General features: G+C 50.1%; 1 protein-coding gene across 4 annotated transcripts in view; it reads right to left on the bottom strand.

Moving 5' to 3' along the window:
• Positions 1-16770, bottom strand: part of LOC108624168 (kinesin-like protein CG14535) — a 265820-nt gene that overhangs the window by 195379 nt on the left and 53671 nt on the right. For all 4 annotated transcript variants that reach the window (XR_003389064.1, XM_018023280.2, XM_026812899.1 and 1 more), the window contains one exon: positions 8367-8537. Coding sequence is in view for 3 of the 4 variants with exons in the window: in XM_018023280.2 (XP_017878769.1) it covers positions 8367-8530 (164 nt within the window). In the remaining variant the exon portion in view is untranslated. The remainder of the gene's footprint in view (positions 1-8366; positions 8538-16770) is intronic.

Raw genomic sequence — 16770 nt, 5'->3', positions numbered from 1 at the left:
GACCCCTCTGGAATTTTCGTGTTTCTCAATGCTAAGAAGATTCAAGAGAATATAAAGAGAAGCAATAAATATATAATTATGCGAATAAAATATTAATAAAATATAGTTTAATAAAATGGAATAAAATAGAATGATGGGAATAGTCAATGTCAGTTAATATTACTAAGACAATTAATGACTAATAAAATAATGAACGGTTAAACAAAAATTAGCGCTTGATGTGTTAATTTCGTGCATAAGAATTCTTTGTATTTATGAGAAAAACGGATGAGAGAGAACGATGCGAAAGTAATATTGTCGCGGAGTGTACGTCCACGTGGATGCCACCCACCTATACACCCACCCATCGAATGAATAAACAATGCGTGTGAACGCAGTGTCGACTGTTCACAGGTTCGAACCATTCGAATTTGTACAAAACAAAAGGGGCATTCTTTCAGAATTTCAACCGGTTGATCATTCGTCAAGTGGGAACGCGCGGTCGCGTACCTGGAGTCACCCACGCGCTCCTCACGGCCGCGGAGAGGGATGATAATTCACCGTCATTACAGATAACTAACAATGAGACTCGTCGGGGCCGGGACGCGGATGAATTTCACGAGGCTCGTTACCCGCTCGCCGGAGTAAACACTCGATTTTAGTGACTCTCGGAAATTGGAGACGACGAGATCCGCGCGAATCATCGCCGTCCCTAAATCGCTCGTCATAACTATAAAACCAGTGAAAAATCAGCGACGTGTACGCGCGGACGTGCGTTACACAACGCGCCAAGTGCATATTATAGCCACTTGGTTCAATAAATTTGATTATACTCGGATACACTGGCGGACGCGAAAGCGGTACGTGGGAATTGGAAATTCTTTTACAGTTACGATATGCAAATTCGCGTAATGATCGCGATGATAAAGGAAAGGGAAAGAGAATCTTATTCTTGCCTCCCTCCTCTTCGGAGCGATGTTAACCGACGGAAGGGTTACCAGCAACAATTGTCACGTTGCCGAAGTGGAACGAAAGTCATTATCAAGGAGGCGGACGGGATGTTTTAAAGGTCGTGGTAGAGGCGTCGGCCCGTCCCGAGAAGTGATTACGCCGAGGGGGGTTGGCCCCGACGCTCGGCGCCCCTCGCCGTGTAATTAACATCGTTAAAACACGGATATTAAATAAATTATAAATAATTATGTTCGACGCCGTTAACGACTATCGTAGCCCACAGCGGTGACGACGCTTTCCCTGCCACCTACCAACGGCCAGAGGGAGAGAGAGAAAGAGTAACTCGCGCCTCCACTTCCGCCTGTCCTCCGGAACTCCTGTCGAATATTTATTCCGATATATTCTCCTACCCCCGGAATAGAAATCCGTTGGATTTAATCGGAGGTTAACGAGCGTCGGTTCTCGATCGAATAAATGACGATCTTTTTTTGTGTGACGTCGACGCGAGAAATCAGGAATTCGATCCTGTCATAAAGCCTGCGTGGAATTAACGTCGATAAAAAAATCTCCCGGTCGTTTCACAAGCTGTGTATAAAAGAAAAAAAGAAACGGACTCGTACCTCTCGACTGCCACTTCGCCGCATCACACCTGTTCCTCACTACGTACATACGCGTGCTGTCGAAACGAATTATCATAATCCTCGCGGTAACGCGACACGCGGCGTCGCGTCGTCGATTCGCGGCCTGTCGGGAATAAGAGAGAAAAAAATCGTTGATCTCTAAAAGCCTGGGTAATGGCTCAATAACGGGACCGGGAGGCGCGCGTACCGGTTTTCTAATCTAATCTCAGAGTGGAAGATTAGGCGACGGTAGAAACAGCGCGCGGATGCCAATCGGGATGTCTCGATCGGCCATTATAATTCAAATGGCACCCCATTAAACGTATTCACGCGCTATTAGAGCCGAGGCGTGAATTTTCACGGCCGGCTCCTCCGTTTTCTCCCGAGGCATGCTGGCCCGACTGAAGGATGTCGACCGAAGTGCACCATATCGATCCTACGCCTTAACGCCGTTTCCATTAGGTTAACGACCCTACCCCAGCCTGATAAACTATTCACCATGCGGATAATTGCGACGCGATTCCGCGCTTCAACTATCGTCCCGGCTTCTTGTTTCGAGGGCCGACAGTCGAAGGAGATTGAGAGAGTCATCGATTCGCCGGGTAAGGAGGAAGAGGAGAAGGAGGCCCGTCCATCAGCGTCTCGCAATTTCTCATCGATGCTCGGTCTCAATGGCATTAATAAAAAGGCGACGGACGTATCGCGGTAGCGCCATTAAGCCGCGGCAATCTGTCGGCGATCTGAATAGCTCAATCGTTCGAACCAGTCGTCTGGCAAACGAACAATCTTGATTTAGTACCTGGTTCAGCCAGTCGGGAGGCTATTCTATATTTTATTGCTTCTAACGAACGCGTGCAACGAATTGATTGGTTCGAAATTGTATCAGAGGTAACGAGCGAGCGAGCGAGCGGTTGCGTCTCGCGCAAAGGCCGTGCGCGGAATGGACGGAGTCTCCGCTGGGGAGAGAGAGAAGCGGCGCGGAGAGGGTTGGAAATCCGGCCACCCCCGCAACGTGGCGCCCGCCGACGGAGACGCCTGGAACGAGCGGGCGTCCCGACGCTCATGGTTCACCGGATCGCCACCAGATCGAGGATACGACGTCGCGTACAATCGCGACACTGGGTACATCGCGTGCCGATAAAACAGGATCGGACGATCCCCGGCTATAAATCGTCGATCGATTCGATTATGCTAATCGCGGTGAAATGAGGTTCTGCGCAACGACAGATCTCAATACCGACGCGGGCTTGTAGCGAATAAATCTCGCCGAGGCTTTTTCAACGCGACCGATCTCGTCCGCAGATAAAAGGATGAATCGCGTTCCATGGGAAGCGGGGATTTGAATAAATTTGCTACACAGAAAGGAGCTCGTCGGTGAAAAAGAAAAAGAAGAAAAGAATGAAGCGACAAAGTGTCATTGGTGTTATTTCCCGTCTGCGAGGAGCCAGCCTGGGACGAGTGGGAACGCGTCCTGGCAGGACGCGAGGACACCGGGGGACGGAACGATGTCGGCTCTTTAACCAGCAGGCACTTTAACCAACTTTTAACTCTCGCTGACTCGTTATAGTATAACGGTTCGACAGTCGACAAAGGTATACGCGAGGAGATCGCGGCAATCGAACCGGCTACGTCCTCGATTATTACGCGTTCACAGCTTTCTAAAGCCTCCGAAAAGCGCGACAGAGGGTGGCGGGTAGGCTGAACCGTACGGGAGAGAAAAAAAGAGAGTTGCAGAGAGAAACGGGGGGGTGAGAAATCGGCGACCCCGTCGATTCGGAGCGATTGAAGGCTCGTAACGAGGGTGCACCGGATCATGGGGCATCTGTCAAACAGTGCCTTTGAAAAAAAAAAAAGAAAAATCAGAATCTGGTTTCGAGAGCGCATTCCGTCTGGTCCACCTCTGTCCTTAATTTTCTTTTAAACGTACGTATATTTCAAATTAAATCGAATACCCTTCGGATTTTGTAATATAACATGCGTCGATTCGAAGCTACGGCTATCAAAGCCGCGGCTTGAAACTGACAATCGAACGAGGCGTACGAAAAAAAAAAAAAGAAACAGGAGAAGGGGGGAACGTGGTGGGTGAGTACCTGCAATGCTATTTTTACAACAGGTACGCAATCGGTGCGTGAACACCGGCGCCGAAAGAGTGAGAACCGAGAGGAGAAAGGGAGGTACGAGGCTCCCAGAGAGAGTTTGCCAGCGAACATTATATACGTGGCTTAGCACCCCTTTTGCCGCTCGCGAACACAATGAGCGGCTTTGTTGAAAATTTCTGCGGGCTTTTGACCCCGGTTTTCCGCGTACACCCACCCACCCTCGTCACCATTTTCGCTTCGGATTCCCCGATACTACGCTATACTACCGATCGACGCCGCCGAGTTCCCATAGGAAGCGGCGGCTCGCTCCATTCAAGCCCGATCCCGTGAAATCCGGCTCATTAGATCGCTTGACGCATTCCGAGATAGCATTCGCACGCGCGGTTCCAGTTTCCGTCAAAGGCGACCGGCACCCTCTGCGTTGCCACGCGTCGGGGAGTCGAATCTTCCCTCCCCCGCAGAGCTGATAACGGATATATTAAATGTATACAGATTAAGGGATGATGTTCGCGGTGAAATTCTTGCAGGTTCGAGAGACGGGAACCGATCGAGGAGGTAAAAATTGTTTTATTTCTAAAGCCCGGGTTCACCGGTCGCTTTGCCGCGGCTAATGAGGCCGCGAGCCCTCGAGGAAACAAGTAAATCGTTGATGCAATTACGGTATCGGTACCCCGTGAAAAACAAATCTCGTTAAAAGTAACCGGGGGAAAGTGAAGTCTATTAGAGATGCGAGCAAGGTAGGCATCGCGACCAAGAGAATGCCGGGGCAGATAAAAGGCAACGACCGGGCACGAGCCTTGCTGGCTTATGCAAAGGCGAACAAAGATCGAAGTACAAATAAAGAGACTCTTTTCCAGATTAACCTTACATAACGAGCGAAGCTTACGAGCGGCTGCGTTCGCCAGGGACGAGGTGGAGGAGATCGATAGCAATGGATACACCGCGTATACCGTTTTGATTCCGGTTTTGTGTCCAGGCCATAGCAGCTTCGCCGCACACGAACCGCGCGCTCGCTTCTCTTTATCTCTTTTCGCCTTTCCGGATTACGTACCGCGTACGAACGAGCGCGGGCTCGAAAAAGAAAGGAAAAAAAATGAATATCCGATCCTCGGGAACAGGAAAAACGCGCTTTGATCCTTTTGACGGAATAGAGGAAGCGCTCCGCGAGTTTAGGTTACGTCCCGCTTGTCACAGTAAATAGTAATAAAGGCCGGGGCGGCTTTCCCGTATCGCTCCATTAACAAGACTGGTCGGCAACCTTTTCCAGTCCTCAGGATATTTTCACGATCGCGGGTATCAAAAGCCGTAGCGAAAACACTTTGCGCTGCCCGATACGAATCGTGGCGAACTTCGGAAACGATCGATCCTTACCCCCGCGGCCCGTGTCCGCGCGATCCACTCGAGTTAATGCGAAATCGATGTTATCGATATTCGTTAATTAAACGCCGGACCGGATCCCGGCGAGGCTCGATTTAATTGAGAACCCCGGGGACCTCTAATTTTCCTTAACCGAGGAGAGAAAAATGCCTTATCGCGCAACTACCGGCCTGTTCCCTGTGCCCGTCGTTATCTTCTGCGAAATTTCACTCGTTTCCGAATCACGCGCGCGTAATCGAGACACGTAGCCAAGCGCTACGTACTTGTTAGCCTTATAACGAGACGAGGCTCTGTGTAATTAAATGTGCGCCCGTTTTGGGTCGCACGATCGGCGCCGCACGATCGCGGAGTCATGGATCGAGGATGCAGCCAGAGCCGAGCGTCGTGATTCCATGATTTCGGATCGACGATTATTTCACGGTCCGGCCTGGAGGCGAGCGTAAGCCGCGCGCGGGCCTCCATTGCTCATTGGAACTATGCTAAATACCGCCTAATGAATACATACGGGCAGCTCTCTTTGATACAAAGCTACTCTCAGCTTTGCATAAAATGGCAACGAACTATTTGCCCTGCGGTCCACAGAATTTCAGCCAGCCGGCCGAAGGATCTAATGAACCTTTGGGCACGCTGGTTCCGCGGCGGCTGGCGCGGCGTGCCGTTCGAGGGATCGGATCCACGATCCGCCGCTAATTAATTAAAATCCCCGTGGAAAAATTCGTATGGCCCCGGACATTTTGGGTAATTGGCCCGGACATCGGGCTTCAAACTTGCCGACGCGAACGTTGCATCCGTTTCCGCGTTGAAATACGGTTCCGCGTTGATGTCTGATCAGGGCTTGTTAAAAAGGAGGGATAGGAGACGGGGAAAGTCGATGGTCACGGGGAACCCTGCGGGGAAACTCGAAACCGCGGAAATCGTCGAGAGAGGTAATTAGTCTGCGCCGGTGGGATTAAAACACGTTCGAAATTTTCCAAGGCAATGATTCAATTCTCGATTGGCAAACGATTTACGAGCGTCGGACGGTAAAAAGACAGTCGGTCTCGGATCTCTAATTAATAGAATGCAGATTTATCCGCGTATTAAAGTAGACGCGGCCCGAAATCACGTAGATGCACGGTTTAAGCCGCTTACGACCACTTGTACAACGACGGAAACCACTTTTCGAGATAAGTTGTAGATCTCTAATCTCCTACGCAGCGGTCCCTCTCTCCCTCCCTCTCTCTCTCTCTCCCCTCGCTGTCTCGTCTCTCCCGCTACTCTTTCTCTCGTTAAATCACCGTAGCCGAGGATTAAGACCCTCGACCGTCGACCGCTCGTCGAATATTCATCCGTGCCCGGGCTTCAAGCTACCCGAGAACTTCTCAAAACTCCATTGATATTAAATTCGCGAATAATCGTACATGAGAAAAAAATGGTAGCCACCGTTAATTAGCGAACCGTCGGAGCGCGGTTTCTTGCTCGAATTATTAGTCACTGTTTCTGATACCAAAAGCATCGAGCCGAAGAAAAAAAACTACAGCTACGTTCGACAAGTAGGAATACTTAACGTATTTTAATGACGTATCCGTATACTATATATCGACGAAACCACAAAGGCACTGTCGATGCGTGCGCTGCACGGAGAAACTTGAAGAGAACGAGGGAGAGGAAGATAGAGAGAGAGAGAGAGAGAGCGGTAGGTTTCATTTCCAACCGGTGGAAAAAACTCCAGCCGTTAAGTAATTAATTTCGCGCTGCCGCGAGACTCGTTAAAAATTTGAACAACCATCCCCGACCATCGATCGCTACCGGCCGCGATACGAGAACACTAAATTTACTGAATTTTTATTTTCCCAACCCGGCTGCGCGCACCTCTTCTATAATTCCGCGAACCGTTCCTCCATATTAGCTTTCCATAAAATAGAAAATCCGGTAAAAAAAACAAGAAACAAAAAAATTGTGACTGAAGACCCGTGGCGGAACCGTTTTCATTAGTTTTTCAGTAGCGTTAATGAAGAGAGACCGCTACCCAAACTCGTTGCACGCAAAATTATATTACACCGATGATGTGGGGTAAATTCTCCTTCAACCAGAAACGGAACGAATGAACCGAGAACGCATCTTTTTGGTCGCATACGGGATGATGGCTGGGAAATGAATTCGCCGGTTGGAAACGGTTAAGTCTCTCGTACGTGGCTCGAATGCGAGTACGCGACTACGCCACGAAAACAGAGGTTGCACGGTAAGTGGTCCGCGGCGCGCGCTATATACATTTTATGGCTCTATCGCGACGTCATCCGCCACCGTCGCGGGATAAAACGAGTCCGACCGGACTCCAGGCAGTTACCCCGTCCCACCGCGAGGTCCAACGGCGGCCGGCCGCGGCCGGCCGTTCCCGATGTGTACCCGGGACGGGAAATAACGTTCCCTTTAATAATCCGCATTAGTTAACGAGCCTCTAAAAGCGGCACAATTAAAACGACGGCCACGACCGAGTGTTATCTGAGTGGAATCGGACTTGCTAATCTTTTACCGGCGGGAATAACGATCGAACGGCAGACGTTTATACACTCGGGGTTAATACGGGCGTGCATAGCCGCAAAATCCGTGCGCGTGGTCGTACCAGATTGGTCGAGGAGATCAGTAAAGTGGCCGGCGGTCTCGTGTTCCGCGAACTTTAATCAGCCGGCCGAAACTCGCCCGCGTTTCGCTGTACTTAATGGAGCCTATATCCCGGGTCAAGCCCGATATAACCGGAAATCCTACCTCTCCCTCCCGTCCCTCACCGCCCGTAGACCGCGAGATAAAGTTGTGTGCGCTACCCCGGGAGGATGAACAACCACGTCACTTTCGTAGAAACTGGAAGAAGCATTCGATTCGGACGTTGCCTTATCCCGGTCGAAAGTTCCGAATCTCGGACGGCTGAAAAGCGGCAATCCGAGCTCACAATCGCGCTGCTAATGTAATTGAACCGGACACGGTGTTACTTCGGGTAATACTTGGTGTACGAAACTACACGAAACAGCGTACGGGGGGGAAACATCTTGAAATTGGAGAGTACCGGGGCGATCGGTAGTGGCTGGGTAAACTTTGATCAAGCCAGACCAAACTCGCGCGCACCTAATCCCACTTACTTAATGGCGTCGTCCCTCTATACTACCCCTCGGACTCGACGGGGAAACTCGTCGCGCGACGCGTCGTCGAACGGAAATCCAATCGTCGCCGAAGTAAATTATTATTGATATTTATTATAGTTATATCCGTTTCGCGATTTTTCCTCGGGGAAGAGTCTGCGTTTTGGAATGTTCCTGGCCGGGGTTTTATCGTCGCGGGGAATATATCGGCAACATAATTTACTCACTTTTGCTGATTATTGTTGGCAGTGGGCATGGGGGTCGGCACCCTCGGCGGTGGTACCGGTATCGCTTTTCTTCTTCCTCCACCTGTTTGATGTATGGTCGGAGTTACGCGTCCGGTCGGCGCTATCCGACCAGCCGTTCGAGGTCTCTCTGTCCGTACGTCCATCTCGTTTCTGCAAACAAAAAATATCGTCATGTGACGAGCACGGATCCTTCGTTTTCTCCCGTGTCTGCCGATTTTCCACGTACGCCGGCATCTCTAGCGTCGCGGGAAGGGAACACAGACGCGGGAACGAGTAACGTAAAAGGCAGTCGACAAAAAAAACGAAATTATTACGAGACGCATTAGTAACCGGGACACAAAAGTGCCATTTTCTCTTGTGCCTCGGCAAGGCCGGGCAGACATCACAGGGATTGTCGGTGAACTTCGAAAGAGCGATCCGGAAAAGTCGCGTGCACAACGCGCGGAGAGAGTTCCATAGAGAGGAGCGCTCCCCGGGATGAAAAGAGACGGGAAAACGCGCGCGGGAAACGAGCGCGCGACAAAAATACGCACAAAGTCCTTCCTCCCTCGCTTCCCGCCCCCGCGCTTTGTCCGCCACGTGCTCCCGCGAGATGCCATTCGATATTTAAACGTTTTTTAATTATTTCCTCAACATGTTTTCCGGCCGATAATTGCTCGGCCGAACAATGCCGCGTTGCGAACGGGCAAACACAGCGGCCTATTATTTTGTCACTTTAGTCATTTTATTTAAATCGTCGGTCTACTTTATTTAAACGGCTCATTAATTTTCTGTCGCAGTCACTCGGGGCCGCGGACGGGCGCGTCCAATTATTTTTACAACTGCTCGGGTGTTTAGGAGCGGTTGTTCGCGTTAAACGAAAAGTTGAACAGACCGGGCGACGTGTACCTAATTAGACGCACACGCCCGCTAATTTACCTCGATAAAAACGATGGAATCTAGTACTCCTGGTCGTAGTCGCCGAGACAGCCGCCCGTCCGTGTGCAACGGCGCACGCGTGTACGTGCGTGCACGTAGCATTTGCGTAACGGAATTTCAATTAATGATCCGCGTACGTCAAGCTGCCGCGAGCCATTTCAATGAGCGCTTTCAGAGCACGCTGCCACCAAAGTGACGTTGGTCCCTTCGTTTTCCCTCCGCGCCGCCGGTTTCCCACCGCCGATGTAACGCCACCGCCCTTAATCCGGTTTCTAGTTTTTTCTTTTTACTCTTCCTTCCCCATTTTTGCTCTCTTTTACCGCGCGATTGACTGCGCCACGCCAATATTCGCGGAAAGTCGAGTCGTGTCTCGCCTGACGACAAGTTTATTTCGCGAAAATTGAAGAGCAAATTACGTATGGCAGCTGGCTGGGATGGATGTTTTCTCAACGACGCGACGCGGACGAAAAATCGATCGCGTTTAACGTTCGCGTTCGCCCGGTTCGCGGGAAAACCAATTGAAGAAAAGGTACGCACTCGTCGAGTTCCTCGAGCGTGACTCGAAATCGTCGAAAGATCCTCGAGGGAGGAGACGAGCAAGAAAAAGGGTTAAATCTGCACAGCTTCCGTGGCCACTTTTCGCGGTGCCCTGCTATGCGTTCGGGGAGAGATAATGTATCGCGGGCGAAGGCACGGAGGAGGGCGTAGCTCCTCCAGCGGGCAAGCAGCGTGACGGGTATCTCCGACTCGTAACCCTCGAATACCATTCTTCGAAGAAGACCCGTCGGTTCGACGAGAATGCCCGGCGTACCGGAACGAGTGCCAGTCCCACGAACTTTTTTCAACGGGATGCGCTAAGAAGCCGGAAGACGCCTACATCAGTGGAACGCGCGTGGTAACCGCTTCATCATTTTTCGTAACGAGTAACGCGAGATAAATCTCGAATTAGTGTCACGGATGAATGGGAGGAAGCGAGCTTCCTCATTGCTCTCGGCGATAATAACAGTACACCCGATCCGAGCCGTGATTTAATTCGCACCGGCGACTTTAATAGATCCACGCTCGTTTCACGTAACCGTGTCGCGTACAAATAATTCGATTCCCGCGCAAGTCGCGCGGCTAAGAGACGAACAGGTGGGCTCCGTTCCGTGACTCGTGCTCGAGGGGCATGGAGAGGAGGTAGTCGGGGGACAATCGGAATATCAGCTGCGGGATAGCGGCAATTCAACTGTCAATCGAATCGACGGAGGCTCCGATACCTCCCGACACGCATCGACGAGCCGATGCCGCGGATACAATGAGCTCATTAGACGTGAATGCGATTCAATTACGACCGGGGCCCGATCGATGTGAATTCCTTCTGGACGTCTTCGAGACCGCGAACAACCGGAGAATGAATCGACCGATTCGCACGGCAGCTCGAGGCTGAAAATTATCGCTTTTAATCACCCCGGTAACCGTCGTTCCACTCGCCTAATTGGAAACGATTCACGGCGCGAGAGACCGACCCCTCTCGTTACATTGTAACAAAACGTTTCGGCGTAAACAGGAAAACGAAAGAAGCCTCGCAGCTATCCTTCGCCCCTGGATATACGCACAATCGGCGCAAGAAAAGGACACGGTTCCCGCAATCTCGCTGAGCGCTACGCAACATTGTTGTCACGGATGCTTTGCCTTCCTCGGGAAGAATAGACGGAGGAGCAACAGCAGCAGCAGGCAGGATGCTGTTGGGTGACGATCATTATTTCTAGCGAGACGCGGGGACTACGGCGAAGACAATACGCGCGCCAAGCAAGTTGGTTAAAATATGCAGCCCCCGGCGTGCGTGCCTGCGTGGATTCGCGTGTCTACGTGCGTATCAACGCGTCTAGAACGCGGACGGGGGAGAAGGGGGAAGAGTGGGTGGTGGGTCGGTTGGCAGCAGACGCGTGTGTTCGTGGAATGAGCGCGCGTGCACACGCTCCGTGTCTCGCGCGACGTGTACACAGGTGAAAAGGAAAAAAATCCTGTCGCGCTGGTCGCGGCGACGCGACGAGGGGCTCGATGAGGGGAGAGAAAGGTCAGAGGAGACGGAGAAAGGGGCGGAAGCGAGAAAGGGGTGGCGCAAAACAAACTCCCGCCAGCGATATACCGCGAACAATGGGGGCATCTGCTTAGCAAATTGCGAAAAATAATCACGTTTGCCCAGGATACGCGGCACAGAGGCATCTCGGGACGGTGTAACACAATAACACCTACTCGAGGGCCCCGACAAACGCTTTCCCCGCGAGCTGAACTGGAGCCGGAAGGTCAAACTGCCTACGGACGAACGTAAGGGGAAACGCGCAGACACGAAGAGAAAAATGGAACGACGTACGGATTTCTGCATGTACACAAATATCGAATCCCGCTACGTGGACGCGACAGTTAGTTTCCTAATTTTACTCGCACAACGGAGCGAGTCTGGACTCACCCCTCGCTGCGCGATCTCACTTTCTCGCCCTTCCCGCGTGTATATACTCGCGAGATGAATACACGTTTCTTCACGACTTGGCGACGCGATCGGCGCTGAATCTATTTTCGCGGCAGTAATTATTTTCACGGTATATTAAGTCGGCGCGAAAGTTGCGCGTTATTGAAATTATGGAAATCGCGCGAACTTGTATTCATCGTTTCACGCTTCCGCTCACACAGCCTCCTCTTATGCCAGCGAGAAAAAAACTGTTCCCCGGACTCGCCGACGCATATAATAATCTATCCCATATTATTATAACATTCCCCATCCTCATTTAAAATCCTTTTTTCACTAGACGTTCAGCATATCTCGCTATGCGTTCGTGCAAATATCGAGAACGTGCGTCGAGCAATTCAATTAATTTGTTCGACGACGAAGCGATCAGTGTCGCCTATCGAGCTCGTCACAGCTGCGACAGAACGTGAATGGCTCGGGGAAAAATATTTCCTTGTCCACGAATCCGTTACGGGGGCACAATTTATCGGTAATATTTTTTTTTTACGGTAACACCCAACGATCTGTCGATTCCTATTAATCACCGAACGGAGCGCACGCGGGAGTTTCTCATTCGGCGACGTGGTCGACACATGCGACCTGTCCCGTATGTTCCCGTGACGATCCCATCGTCTAAAATACCGCGTGCCCGAGCAGGGTGCGAGCAATCCTCTCTCGTCCCCTGATCGCATTTCCTTACGCGTGGTGGCTCACAATCTCTGTGAACGATGACAGAAATTGCACCGAACGCTGTCCGCCCCGGGTCGTACAATAGAAATGATTTTAAGGAATGCAACGATTCATTCTGTAGGGGTGCGCATCGAGTCGCGTTCGTGGAATATATTTCGATTTATTGACGGGAATAGAAGAAATTTGGCAAACAGCAATCGTGATGAAACAACCTCGGCGCACAGTTTCAACCTCGGTTGTGGATAAATTTGCACAAAGGTGATTTGCACAAGCGGACGTCAATCAAAACGTTATTTCATCGGCCGAGTCGTATCAATCGTTTAAATTAACACCAGCGTCGGAATAATTTGATCGATATTTCGGACGGCAAGGCAAACAAGCCACGCGACAATATTTGCACGCGCACGTGATTTAGTTCTATGTTTGTTTAGATGTATAAACGATCTATGTATGTATCACTTTCATCGGGCGCGGTACGAGACTTTATAAATCCGGGACAAATTGGTTTATCTTTGGCCCGTGTTTAGTAGACGGTAAAAAAGCAGGCCCACCCAGACGCGGGAAGGTTGCGCCAAAAATACACCGGGGCTGGTTCCTCACCGCTCCCGCTTCTTCGTTTGCTCCGTTTTTATTTTCGAAAATCGTCCGGCTCGCCACGACGAAACGAAATTGTCGGCGCCGAAAAATCAAACGTTTTGAATCGACGAGAATGGCTGATATTTTTTTCCGCGATACCCGACAATGGCATACTCGATTAATTTTCGATGAAGTTGCCGGAACGGTGAATTCGAAAATCGGCTGCCGGTGAATTTTTCACGGAAATCACCGCCGACGCGCAACCCCCGTGCGCGGATCCGTATTTGCTCTGGCGATACATACACCCGTATCGACGAAAAGTCCACGCACTAACGATGGAAAAAACAAGGCAAAGAAGTAATTTACCGGGAACGGGATAAAATTTGCATGTGTACGCTTGCCCGTGCATTTTTTTCTGCGGGAATTTCCTTTTTCCCCCCCCCTGGCCGGCAGCCACTCGACTGCAGACAGTGCGCGCGCTAAACTATACCAGTTCGAAACGGGCGGAACCGTTGCGATCGCGAAACGGACCCGGCCGGCTAGCTTTCACCGTCGTCGAATAAACATTTTAATAAACGCCCAACGGCCACCGGGTGAAACAAGGGGAAAAAGAAACGAATAATTTCGCTGCCCCGGAATGGTAGCAACTATCTCGAATGCGCACAGCTGAAATTTTTATCTTTTTGCTTCGCGGAGGTCACGATTAATTCCGACTGTGCATGACACGCGATATTTTATGGTGTCCCACTTGTATCATATCGCCACCGCTGCTCCCTATCATTTTTTATATGATTTATATGCATTATGATGCCCGTTGACAAATATCTTTTTATCTCAGCTTTAACGATCATTTTAATTGTATTATTTCTCCTTCTTATAACTAGGCCTTACAAAATCTCTCTTCTAATTCTGACACCCTCAAAATACTTCTAATTCTATTGTACTATCGTACAATACTCTCAATTATTATCGTTCTTCATTGTTAAATTTTATATATTACCTCCGTTTTATATTTAGTTTTCACTTTGTTTCGTTACTGCCTCGTACATTAATGATAAATACGATAAGTGGACATGGTATAAGTGGATACAGCTACAGATGTTCGCACAGTGATATCCGAGCATGAGTCAAGATGCATCGATCAAGATTTTAATTCTTTGCATCAAACAAAAACGTTTGCTCGAGTCAAACACGGCGATGTCGCCGAAGGTAGCCAATACTGGCTCGTGATTGATGTCGTTTGTCGGGGGGGGGGAACGTGCACGCGAACCGCTCGAGTCACTTAATCCTCTCGGTGTGGAGGATGCTATCTCTCAGAAAACGAGACAATAGAGGAGAATCGATCGGCGCGCGTAAGTGGGACATATGGCAGGCAAATAGGAGCGGAGGCAAAAACAAATAGGTGTCTCTTCCCTAGATCTCGTCGGTCCCCCTTTAACGACGCGGCGGTCGGAGCGCGCGACAATGCCGGGGTTAATGAAAGACGTAGGTGCTAGTTATGGATGCCATAACTCAGCCAACAGGGGTACAACCGAAAATCAGCCTCCGTGCTCTCGAGCTCCCCTTCGCGCGTAACGCCTGTATGACTTCTGACTCACGGCCGACGGGGGACCTGCGGGGTGCGAAAAACGGAGGACGGGGGTGGCGGCCGGGCACAAAAGCCGAGTGCACCAGCGTGCAGGCGGGATTGCTAATCGGCCGTGCTGCGTTGCCCGTGGGCATTGGATGAAATAATGGAAAACGGCGCACCGGGGCAACCCGATACGTATTATAGAAAATATCTTTCGCGCGATTGTGCCCTCTTTCTCTGAAGCTTTTCAATTACGGAAAAGCTACACCTCCTCCCGTTCTAGCCTTTCACCCTGTGACCCTTTTCAACGACGCGTCTTGGGATCGCGCAATTAATCTACATTCACGGGGAACGCGGCCGGTACCCTCCTTTTGCTCGCCGTTAGGTGTCCTGCGCGCGCGTGGCGTCGCGTAGTATCGTAATTTAATTAATTAACGAAACACCGGAAGTGGGCAAGTTTCTTATTATTCGTTATTATCTCGTCCTTAGAAGAAGACCCGGGCTGCAATTCCTACTAATGAAGACCCGCGCTCCAGGCGCGCGTTTTCTAAAGCTCGAACAATAAACAGTTACCACTTAACTCGGAGAAACGCAACAGACACTCGGGAGTCTCGGCTTGTCGTTCCCCACGGGTATTCGCTTACGTCGTCGTCTCGGAAGAGGAAGAAGAAGAAGAAGAAGAACAAGAAGAAGACTTAACTAACCCGGGGCGCATTCGCATCGCGTTAACCCGTTAAAACTGCTGAATCCGGTGAATACGCGCGAGACGTGCATCTACCTTTTATGATATTTCCTCGCCACGGTTTTCGCTTCGAATCACGCGTTTAGTGAAACGACCTCTTTTTGCGGTCACTCTGCGCTAAGAATTAACGATGCCCGCTGAACCGTCCGGGCCACTATCACCAGCCGAGTTTCTTCCGGCTCGTCGGCCTCTTTCTCTGCGAAAGCTCGACTTAATTAGAAAACCGCGTGCGGCGCGAGTATCTTTTCAACTTATCTCTACCCCGTCGCCACGGTCGTTGCCTCTCGTGTATGAAAATCGGCGAACCGACCCGCGAACGGTGTTAAAAGCCGCGCCTCGAGCTTCGCGGAGCGGATAATGAATCGGTCACGACGCGGCGTGCCAATCTAAGGCCATTTTCTCGCTTGTCAAGTGCTCCGCGTTCAAAAAAAGAGAAGAGAAGAGACGCCGCGCGCGAGGAGAATAAGAGAAACAGGCTTTTGAATCCTCTGAACAGGTTTCAGCCGGATCACGGTCCTCTTTGTGTCAACAGCGCCTAATCGCATTCGTTTGAAAGAATTTTTATGCTACGTATATCACTTTTACGCTCCCTTTATTCCCTCGCTATTCACTCTCTCGTAATTGCTATATTATACCTCTCGCTGCTCCTTTTCATCCTTCAGTCTGGTTCTCCAATTATATTTCATCAACAGCAACTCACGGATTAGAAATCGTACGGAACTTCTATGAGCTTATAACCAAATGCCCAATTTTATCGCGTTAGGCTTAAGACGATCATACAATATTACATCACGTATAAGAAAATCGCATAATAAATCATGATAAGTAATCATGACTCTGTATGTTTTACAATGCGTCACAAGGCTTGCGAACGACGACGGTGCGCATGCAATTGTGATACGCAAGAACGATACGCAACGTGATACGATACGAGGACACGATACGCGGTTTTAGACATAGCAAGGCCTTTGAAACAGTAGTCATCGCATTAAATATCGACCGTATCCTTAAGCCAATGGAGATCAGGATTCTCCATGGAGCTCCACGTTGCATTTAATCATGGCGTACCCCATTACCCCAACGCATTATGACTCTATCGTCACAAGCCGTGGATCGCGTGTATTAACGCGTTCGCTGACATAAATTCAACCACGAACACGTGTTCCGTCAGAGGAGCCCCGTTCCGATGACTCGCGTCGTTTATTAAGACATAAATTGATGATATAATTTAATCGGATTTTACGTGCAATCCAGTTTTATGGGTTCTTTCCGTTCGGCGACAACCGGTTACGCTCGCTGACCGAGATTCGATATCTTTAAACAATTTCCTGCAAACTAGGGAATCTTCATGTTTAACACTAGAAAGACTGACTGCTTTTGGGCAATATAAGTATAACAC

The sequence above is a fragment of the Ceratina calcarata genome, unplaced genomic scaffold, assembly GCF_001652005.2.
Source record: "Ceratina calcarata isolate Rehan_Ccalc_2016 unplaced genomic scaffold, ASM165200v1 scaffold301.2, whole genome shotgun sequence".
NCBI lineage: Eukaryota > Metazoa > Arthropoda > Insecta > Hymenoptera > Apidae > Ceratina > Ceratina calcarata.
Note: the sequence above shows the minus strand (reverse complement) of the source record. Positions and strands in the feature narration are given on the sequence as shown.